The sequence below is a fragment of the Penaeus monodon genome, chromosome 9, assembly GCF_015228065.2.
Source record: "Penaeus monodon isolate SGIC_2016 chromosome 9, NSTDA_Pmon_1, whole genome shotgun sequence".
NCBI classification, from domain to species: Eukaryota; Metazoa; Arthropoda; class Malacostraca; order Decapoda; family Penaeidae; genus Penaeus; species Penaeus monodon.
Genome location: NC_051394.1, coordinates 43,418,268 through 43,429,215, shown reverse-complemented (window position 1 = coordinate 43,429,215; position 10,948 = coordinate 43,418,268). Strand labels below are relative to the sequence as shown.

The following is a 10,948-nucleotide window of genomic DNA, read 5'->3' as shown; positions in this document are numbered from 1 at the left end:
CCCCACCCTTTCCCTGCTCTGCCTGTCCGATTGTCTCGCCAGTGCTGACAACGGAATACAGCCTTGCCTGTTATTGTCGATCTGGAAGATATCTGGTGTTGATTTGTGCACGTGTGTGTGTGTGTGTTTAAATGTGTGTGTGTGTGTGTTTAAATGTGTGTGTGTTTGTTTAAATGTGTGTGTATTTAAGTGTGCGTGTGTATTTAAGTGTGTGTGTGTATTTAAGTGTGTGTGTGTGTTTTTATATGCGTTTGTGTGTGCTTATATGTGAGCACGAGGTTCTGCATGTGTAGGTAAACACAAACATGAATGTCTTCAAAGTAGTTAAAGCGAGTGGTGGATTGACCTAACGAATGAAGCTACGTAGAAACAGAAAAAAACAAGGAATTATAGCAAAGTGAACCAAAGATATTAAAAAAGAAAAATTAAAAGGAAAAGGGAAAAATATGAAATGGAAATGGAACAACAAAATATAAAAAGAAACAAAATGCGTAGTAGAAGATGAAAAAAAAAAAAACAGAAGTAAAATGATAAAAATAAAAATGGCGAGAAGAGACTGCCAAGCGTGCTCATGTCCCTCAGTGTCTTGCCAAAGTCTCACTTGTCGTGTGTCATCCCGGCACCTGTTCTTTCACCCCGATAAACAAACACATTAATGTCGGTTTCTTTGTGGAAGTGAAAATGAAGGAAAATTAAGTAGGATGTATTTTCTTAAAAGCAATGATGATAAAATTGAAAATGCGTAGAATAAAATTAGATAATAATAGAAAAAAAGAAAGAGTATCGTTAGAGAATGGATACCCCACAACGGCACCGAAGCGGGTAGTGAAACGGGGCGAAAATTACCGTAGAGTTTTATCGATGGGTGGGGTGAGAGCTGCTAAGGGTGGGTGACGGGAGTGGGATGAGGGAGGGGGTAGGGGCTTTCACGAATGGGGTGAGAGTGGGATGAGGGAGGGGGTAGGGGCTTTCACGGATGGGGTGAGAGTGGGATGAGGGAGGGGGTAGGGGCTTTCACGGATGGGGTGAGAGTGGGATGAGGGAGGGGGTAGGGGCTTTCACGGATGGGGTGAGAGTGGGATGAGGGAGGGGGTAGGGGCTTTCACGGATGGGGTGAGAGTGGGATGAGGGAGGGGGTAGGGGCTTTCACGGATGGGGTGAGAGTGGGATGAGTATGTTAAATGAGAAGAAAAACACCGACAGTTATTATTAACTCATGCCTCACCACAGGATTATGAGGCGATTGTATCCAATGAGGTGACATTTGGAGATTATAAAAGCTTATTATTTAATCTGATTAATATAATTAGATTACCAAAGTGCGAGGACATGGCAGAGAGGAACAATGTAGAAATCACGATTTTTTTTTTTACAGAATAGGTGGGACGTTGCTATGCACTTTTTAAATATTTCTGGGCTGTTAGTTTCTCTGTTATTTTTTTCCCAGAGGTGTTAAAAGTTTTTCCTCGAAGCGTGGACCAGTTTGCCTTAAGTGTTGAAAGAATCCTTCCAAGTCGGATATTGAAGAAATTCCTGAGATTTGGGCATCTATCAGGAATGTGGAAGTCTATGATATCTATAGTTGTATATATATATATATATATATATATATATATATATATATATATATATATATATATATATATATATATATATTATATTCATGTTTATTTATATGTCTGTGTGTGTGTGTGGGGGGGGGGGGTGTCTGTATATATGTATAATATCTATTTATGTCAATATATCTATATCTATACATCTATATCAATATATCCAAGTCTCTTAATGTTTATTTTTTTGCCCAAGTGTCAGTGTCTGTCTGTCAGTTTGTATATCGGTCGCTGTTTGTATATCCATCCATATATGTATCACTATAGGCCTATATGTCTATATACTCAAATGCCGGTATCTATATATAGGCCTATCTGTCATGTATATAAGTATTTTAATGGTGTTAAGAAGCACTCGGCATAAACACCATCCTCATCATACTTGATCTTCCTACTTATAGTGAGTTTATTTAATAATTTTATCTTTATTATTATTTATTTATTTATTTATCTATTTGACTACTTTTTACTTTTTTATTGTACTCCTTTATCAGACGGCTTTAGGGAAGAGTGACGTAATGTTTTGTGTCCCTTTTGTGTCTCGTTTCAATCCGGGGTCTCAGAGCCTTCGAGAGAGAGAGATTAAGATTAAGAAACGTGTTAGATGTTTTATAAGTCTTGGCGCAGGTATGTGTTCTCTGTCTGTCTCTTCTTTTCTTGTTTCTGCTTCTTTCATGTCTATTGTTGTTGTTTTGTTTGTATGTTTGGTGGTCGCCTTCTTTATTTGAACCTCGTTTTTGTTGGTGATTATTTGTAACCTCCTTTTTCTCTCTTCTGTTTTTTTTTCCCCGTCTTCTTTTCCGTTTGTTTTTCTCCCCATATTCAGCCCCCCATTGCGTTTCTTTTGTTCTCCACCCTATTCTCTTTCTTCCTCTGTTCTCTCCACTTTTTCGTCTCCTCACTTCTCCTCTCCCCCTTCCCCTCTTCCCTCTTTCCCCTCTCCTTTACTTTGTTCTCTCCCTCCTCTCTCATCCCCCATTTCCTTCACCTCACCTTCCCTTTTCTCGTCTCGCCTACTTGTCCTTTCCCCTTGTTCTGCACTCTTTATCCCGTATTCACTTTTCCCCTCTCCGTTCCCTATCCTGTCATATTTTCTTCTTCCCTCCACACATCCCTTACCTTCCCCTCTTCCCCTCCCAGCGCCTGCTCCTTTTCCTTCAGACATCCTCCCCTCAGTCATCGCTTTTCCCCTTTCCTTGCCCCGTCAGCTCTTGAATCCTCCCCCTCCTCCCCTCTTCACCCTTCCCCAGTAACCCTCGCATGCTTTCCCCTCCCTCTCCCCTCCCTCTCCCTCTCCTTCTCTCTCCTTCTCTCTTTCTTCCTCTCCCTCTTCCCTCCCACTCCCACTCCTTCTCCCTCTCCCTCTTCCCTCCCTCTCCCTCTCCCTCTCCCTCTCCTTTTCCTCTCCCCTCGCTCCCCCTCCCCCCCCCCTCCCCCTCCCCCCTCATAAGAAAGGTTGACACACGTCTCTCCGGATGCTAATCTAACCCCTCGGATTGAACTCCCCTTATTTGACGAAGCGTCTCTCGAGGGCGTAGACCTGGGGCGTTCGAAGCCCGACCTCTTGCCTTGCCTTTGGGGAGGGCGGGAGGGAGGGCGGGCGGGAGGGAGGGAGGGGGGCGGGAGGGAGGGAGGGCGGGCGGGAGGGAGGGAGAGAGGGAGGGAGAACATAGGAGAGGGAAATGGGGGATGGAATGAGGAGTTCCAGTCTGACTTTATAAAACACGCACGCACACGCACACGCACACTCGCGCACACGCTCTCTCTCTCTCTCTCTCTCTCTCTCTCTCTCTCTCTCTCTCTCTCTCTCTCTCTCTCTCTCTCTCTCTCTCTCACACACACACACACACACACACACACACACACACACACACACACACACACACACACACACACACACACACACACCACACACACACACACACACACACACACACACACACACACACACACACACGCGCACATTTCAAGGGAGAGTGAGTGAGTGAAAGAATTAGAGGGAGAGGGAAAGGGGAGCGAAGGAGTGATTGAGTTGGTAAATGAATGTGAATGAGTGTTTGAGTGAGTGAATAAGTGAAGGAACGAGAGACAGAGACAGAGATAGAGATAGAAAATCGACACAGAGACATAAGCATAAAACAGACAGGCAGACAGACAGACAGACAGACAGACAGACAGACAGACAGACAGACAGACAGACAGACAGACAGACAGACAGACAGACAGACAGACAGACAGACAGACAAACAGGCAGACAGACAGACAGACAGACAGACAGACAGACAAATAGATAGAGCGAGAGCTAGAGCTAGAACTAGAGTTAGAGAGACAGAGAGAGAGAGAGAGAGAGAGAAAAGGCGCCAGATGACGCGCGCGGCCAGTTGCGGCCCGAGACCCACAGGCGCGGCCGAGTCTCCTGGGAGCCGAGCGCTGACAGGTCTCCAGGTAGGCTCGCGCTCTAGCTGGAGGGCGGCTCTGGGAAAGCTTTTGTCTCCGCTCGGGTGATGCTCGGTGGGCGTGGGCGGGTGGGCGTAAGCGGGTAGGGGTGGAGAAGGAAGGAAGGAGGGGGTGGGAGGGAGGGAGGGAGTGGTGGGTGGGTGGGGGGGGGAAGAAGGCGTTGTGATTAATGAAAAGACCGCGGGCGTTGGGTGAAGGATGTGTGCGCACTCCAGGATTGGTGTACATAAGCACGTGTAGGCGTGTACGTACCATGCACGTCATGGGAGAGAGAGAACGAGGAAGAGGAGGAGGGAGAGGAAAAATAGGAGGGGGAAAGGTCATCATCGCCATTATCACTATTGTTAAGATTATTAAGGTCGTTTTCGTCATTTTTTTTCTTCTTATTATTTTTTCTTCATCTTTGTCCACTCTCCACTACACCACTACTAAAAACAACAACAACAATAACAATAGCAACAGCAACAAGAACAGCTTCATCACCATCATATATCATCTTTATCACCACCACCACCACTACCACCACCAACACAACAACCACCACCACCCCACCACCCCACCACCACCACCGCCACCACCACCACCACCACCACCACCACCATCGCCACCACCACCACCACCACCATCACCACCACCACCACCACCACCACCACCACCACCACCACCACCATCACCACCACCACCACCACCATCGCCACCACCACCACCATCACCACCACCACCACCACCACCACCACCATCGCCACCACCACCACCACCGGTATATATCACAAAGTAAAAGAAATCACTCCCTTTGGATTTCTCATTAATCACTACAATTACTCGAATCATTAACTTCATTGACCTCATTTGCATCAACATCATTTATGGTCTTATTATTTCGAAATCGTAGATCAGTTTAGTAGGCTTTTTTTTGCCTTTTATTGATTTTCATTTATATGATTGATTGTATATTATCTGCTTCTCAATATATTTTAAATACTCCCTTCTCTCTCCTTCCCTCTCCTTTTACCTTCTCTATTTTCCTCTCCCTCTTCCTCTCCCTCTCCCTCTCCCTCTCCCTCTCCCTCTCCTTCTCCCTCTCCCTCTCGCTCTGCCTCTCCCTTTCCCTCTCTCTCTTCCTCTCTCTCCCCCTTCCTTCTACCCTTCCTCCCCCCCTTCCTCCCCCCTCCTGCTTCCCTCTCCCCCCCCCCTTCCTTCTCCGGATCAGTTGTGGCTTGTCCTTATTTGCCGAGCAAGGTCAAGCCGAAAAGGTCACAGCAGGCGTTTGTCGCGACCTTGAGGTGGCCGATCGGGACTCTGCTCCAGTTTTGTCATAACTATTATTATGATTATCATAATCGTCGCTGTGGCGTATTATTACGATTATCATCATCATTATTTTATTGTTGTTAGTGTTGTTGTTATTACTATTATTATTATTGTTGTTGTTGTTGTTGTTGTTGTTGTTATGTTATTGTTATTATTATTGTTATTATTACTATTATTATTATTATTATTATTATTATTATTATTATTATTATTGTTATTGTTATTGTTATTATCGTTATTATCATTATTATCATTATTCTTATCATTATTATTGTTATCATCATCATCATCATCATCATAATAATAATAATGATGATGATAATAATGATGATGATGATGATGATGATGATGATGATGATGATGATGATGATGATGATGATGATGATGATGATGATGATGATGATATATATTATTATTATTTTGGGTGTACAAAAAGAAAGATATAAGGGGAATATTATTAGTAATAGTGGTAAAATGATAATGATAATGAATGGATGGATGATGATAATAATATTGATAATGATATGAATGTATATATGTATGCATGTATGAGGTATGTATGTATATATACATACACACATACCTATGCATACATATACATACATGCATGCATACATGCATACATACATACATACATACCTACCTACCTACATACATACATACATACATACATACATACATACATACATACATACATATCATATGTATGTATATTATTTATATATATATATATATATATATATATATATATATATATATATATATATATATATATATATATATATATATGTATATATATTTATTTATACGCGCGCGCGCGCCACACACACACACACACACACACACACACACACACACACACACACACACACACACACACACACACACACACACACATATGCACACAGTATATTCTCGTTGTATGAACTGGATAACACGACATGAAATTATGGTTAGAAAAAAATCCGGATTCCAGAACAGGGTCGATCGAATTATAAATTGGTACAAGAAGTTACAAGAAGCAATAAATAAATTTAAAAAAATCCGGGAAATATCTATATATATATATTCACGTCCAGCTGATAGGACGGGCAGAGACCCCCACTCTCCCTCTTCCTCCCCCTCTCCTTCCCCACTCGTCTGTATCACGACTGTAGGGGAGGGGGGTTGTGTAGTGGATGGGCAAGGGGGGGTAGGAAGAGGGTGGGTCACCTGATGCCACTCCCACTTCGAGGCCAGTAAGGTTCACCCCCCCTTCTAGCCTCCCTCTCCACCTATCTCCCTCTCTTCCCTCTCCCTCTCGCTCTTCCTCCCCCTTCGTTCCATTACCTACCCTTCTCTCACCTTTCCCCTCTCTCTCCCCTCCCTCTCTGCCCCCCCCCCTCCTCCTTATCCTTCTCTCACGGTCCCCCCTTTCCCCTCCTCTCTCAGCTGGTATCCCTTCCTCCTCCCTTTCCCTTTCCCCCTCCCCGCCTCCCCCTCCCCTCGTAACTGGTATCCCATCCTCCCACCTCTCCCTTCCCCCCATCCCCCCTTCTCCCCATCCTCCCTTCCCCCCTCCCCTCTCCCTCCCCTCAAAACTGGTATCCTTTCCGCCCTCTCCCTCTCACCTCTCCACCACTGTCCCCTCCCCCTCTCCCCCCTCCGCTCAACCGCTATCCCGGACTCGCCAGCTGTTTCCTCGTTATTGTGTGATTGCGTCGGCTGTTATGGTGTCATGGTGTGGCAGTGCAGGTCATTGGGAGTGGGGCAGGCGGAGGCACAGGAGGGGAGGGAGAGGGAGAGGGTGAGGGAGAGGGAGAGGGAGAGGGACAGAGAGAGGGATAGAGAGAGAGGGAAAGAGAACTAGAAGGTGACGAGAGAGAGAAAGAAAGAAAGAAAGAAAGAAAGAAAGAAAGAAAGAAAGAAAGAAAGAAAGAAAGAAAGAAGATAGATAGATAGAGGGAGATGGAGAGGGAGAGTTGGAGGGAGGCAGGGAATTGGAAAGAGATTGAGGAAAAAGGAGAGAGAGATAGAGGGAAGGAAGAAAGAAACAGACAAGCAAGGAAGAGAAGGGAGAGATAGAAAATAAAAAGTGACAAAGAAACAACAGAGAGAGAATTGGTTTACAAGGATCAAGCATGCAACAAAAGCACAGCAAGGTTAATGATAAGCCTTGGTAGCAGAAGTTGCATCACGTTGCACAAAAAACCGCACGGGGATCCGGCATCGCAAATCTTAAGCCGAGTTCCGAAACAGCCAAGGTATTTAATCGCGTGGAGTTTTAATAATCAGGTGTAATTCAATTCACGTGATGGGTGTCATCTTGTTTGTTTTTGATTTGCTTTGTTTGGTATTCCAGGGCTCGTCATTTCGTGTGCGGGATATGCGTGTTTGTTTTGTTTGTCTGTTTGTTTTTGTTTCTGTAAGCATTTTGTTGTTGCTTTATTATTGTTATCGTCGTCATCGCCATCGTCATCAATCATTGTTATTATTACTATTGTTATCGTTATTATTATTGTTATTATTGTTATAATCATTATTATTATTGTTATTATAATCATTATTATTAATTCTGTCATTATTATTATTGTTATCATTATTACTATCATTAGTACAATTGTTAGTATTATTGTTATTATTATTATTGTTGATAATATTATTACTAATACTGTTATTATGATAATGTTTTTTTTTATTTTTACGTGATGTAATAATAATAATATAATATGTTATATAATATGGTATGGAATGACACATAGGTGTATATCGATAAAAAATAGAAATATAGATAAATGATAGTCTTCCCAGGGACACAGGACGATAAAGATAAGGAGAGAGAGAAGAGGAGAAAGAGTGGGAAGGAGATTCTGAAGTTTTCTTGTTGTCCTTAAGGAATGGGTGGGGGTGGGGGGGTGGGGGGCAGATGGGGCATTTAAATCTCTCTTTTCTTGGGTAAGGGATTTTCCAGTAACGGTCAGGGAGGGGAGGGAGAGGGGGATGGGGATGGGGGTGGGGGTGGGGGAGGGGGAGGGGGAGGGGAGGGTATTAAGGTGAGGTAATGTGTGTAATAAGGAGAGGGTAGGTCAGAGGAGGGGAGGAGGGTGGGTGGGTGGGTGGGGGAGGGAGGGAAGGTGTTCAGCATATCCGTTATCCAAGGGCGCGCATAGGAGGGTGGAGAATGGGGGGGGGAGGGGGGACAGGAGAGAAGCAGGAGCCTAGGCATATCTCTCACTCTTCCCCCCCCCCTCCCTCCCTCCCTCCCTCCCTCCCTCCCTCCCTCCCTCCCTCCTCACCCTCCCTCGTGCCTTCCTCCTCTCGCTCTTTTCTTTCTATCCTATATATCCTCTCCCTCACCCTCTTACCCATCTCTCTTATTCTCACCCTTAACCCTTCCCACTTCTCCCTTCTCCTCCAACCACTTCCACTTTGCACCCTCTCATCCGTCTCCCCCCCCCCTCACCCTCTCACCCTTCCCGTTTGGACCCTTTTCACCCACCCTTCTACCCTCACCCTTGCTCCGGTCTCTCTCTCCCTCACCCTTGACCCAATCCACCCTACCCTAAATCTCCTTCCTCTCTCCATTAATACGCTCCTTCCACCCTTAACACTCTCTTCCCCCCTTACCCTTAACCTTCCCCCTCACCCTTAACCCTCCTCCTCACCCTAACCCTCTCCCCTCACCCTTAACCCTCTCCCTTCACCCTTAACCCTCTCCTCTACCCTCTCCTCTACCCTCTCATCCTTCCACCCATCCCCCACCCCTCTTGACCCTTCCCCTGCACCCTTTCACTCCCCCTCCCTTTCACACCCACCTCCCACCCTTACCCGCCAGTCCTTCTCCCTTCCCGTGCGCCCATGTCCCTCACTCTTTTACACTCCCCCCACCCTTTCACTCCCCGAACCACCCCCCACCACCCCCAACCCCCAGGCCTCTCAGTCCAGGATCTGTCATGCGTCATCTGTCATGTGCCTCTTATCTGCTGCTCTTGTGAAAGGTCGCCCCGTCAGTCATCGGGGCGCCGGGGTGCGTCTCTTTGCATGCGCGGCTGTTTCGTATTCACGCACGCGCACGCACGCACGCCAGGGGTGGACTTGTGAATGCGTCGGGGTGAACGCATGTTGAAATGCGTTGAAATTCATGCAGATTCTTGTAGGAAAAGGGGAGGAAGTGTGAGAAAGGAGGAGGATGGAGGGAAGGTGGAAGTAAAAGAGAGAGAGAGAGAGAGAGAGAGAGAGAGAGAGAGAGAGAGAGAGAGAGAGAGAGAGAGAGAGAGAGAGAGAGAGAGAAAATCAAGGCTTCATTTTCCTTCTCTCCCCTATTCGTTACTTCTCTTAGCCTCCCGCCCTTCTTCCATATGCCTCTTCCTTTCTGTCTTTCTTTCTCCTTTTCTTCTTCCTTTCTCTTTTCTTTCTTGCCTATTTTTTCTCGCCTGTTGTCTTTATTTTGCGTCTATGGTTTCCTCCTCATCCTCCTGTTCCTTCCGTCTTTCTTCCTTCTTCTTCGTTCTTTCCCCTTCCTTTCCCTTCTTCCTTCTCTCTTATTCCTTTCCTTCCTCCCATTCCTCTCTCCCTCTCTCTCTCCCTCTCTCTCCCCTTCCTCCCTCCCTCCCTCCCCCCCTCTCTCTCTCTCACTCTCTCTCTCTCTCTCTCTCTCTCTCTCTCTCTCTCTCTCTCTCTCTCTCTCTCTCTCTCTCTCTCTCTCTCTCTCTCTCTCTTCGCCTCCCTCCCTCCCTCCCTCCCTCCCTCCCACCCATCCCTCTCTCCTTGGCTCTCCCTCACCCTTCGCCTCCCTCCCTCCCTCCCTCCCTCCCACCCACCCACCCACCCATCCCTCTCTACCTCTCTCTCCCTCCTCCTCCCTCACCCTCCCTCCTCCCTCCTCCTCCCTCACCCTCCTCCTCCCTCCTCCTCCCTCACCCTCCTCCTCCCTCACCCTCCTCCTCCCTCACCCTCCCTCACCCTCCTCCCTAAGCGCCAATATCCGCAGGAAATAAGGATCTATGGGCGTCTTGGAGCCACGTAGGAGCGAAGGGAGGGAAGGAAGGGGTGAATGAAGCGAAATATGGGACATAGAGGAAGGGAGAATGAAGGAAGGTGATGAATATGGGAGGAGGAGAGGGGGGAGAATAATGGGGAAATAGGATGAGGTAAGGAGGATAAAGAAGCTTGCATGACGAGGGGATAAAGGCAGTGATATGATGCGATGATACGGGATAATGTACGATGTGAGTGTGCATGAGAGTGAGTGTGTGTGTGCGTGTGCGAGAGAGAGCAGGGAGAGAGAGCGGAGACAGAGAGAGAGAGAGCAAGGAGAGAGAGCAGGGAGAGAGAGAGCAAGAAGAGAGACCAGGGAGACAGAGAGAGTGCTGGGAGAGTGAGCGGGGGGAGAGAGGGAGAGCGAGAGAGCGAAGAGAGAGAGAGAGAAAGCGGGGAGAGAGAGAGAGAGAAAGCTGGGGGAGAGAGAGAGAGCGCGAGAGAGAGGAAGGGAAAGAAAAAACAATATGAGATTAAGAATAAGAGAAAGAAGAGCTATTATTATAGATATGAATCTACCTAATGTATTTGGGATATAGTGTATACGCATGTGA

General features: G+C 46.4%; 1 protein-coding gene across 1 annotated transcript in view; it reads left to right on the top strand.

Moving 5' to 3' along the window:
* The first annotated feature begins 3,974 nt into the window (after positions 1-3,974).
* Positions 3,975-10,948, top strand: part of LOC119576733 (tetraspanin-1-like) — a 51,129-nt gene continuing 44,155 nt past the window's right edge. Inside the window, exon 1 of the mRNA XM_037924377.1 lies at positions 3,975-4,055. Coding sequence (XP_037780305.1) covers positions 3,975-4,055 — 81 coding nt within the window. The remainder of the gene's footprint in view (positions 4,056-10,948) is intronic.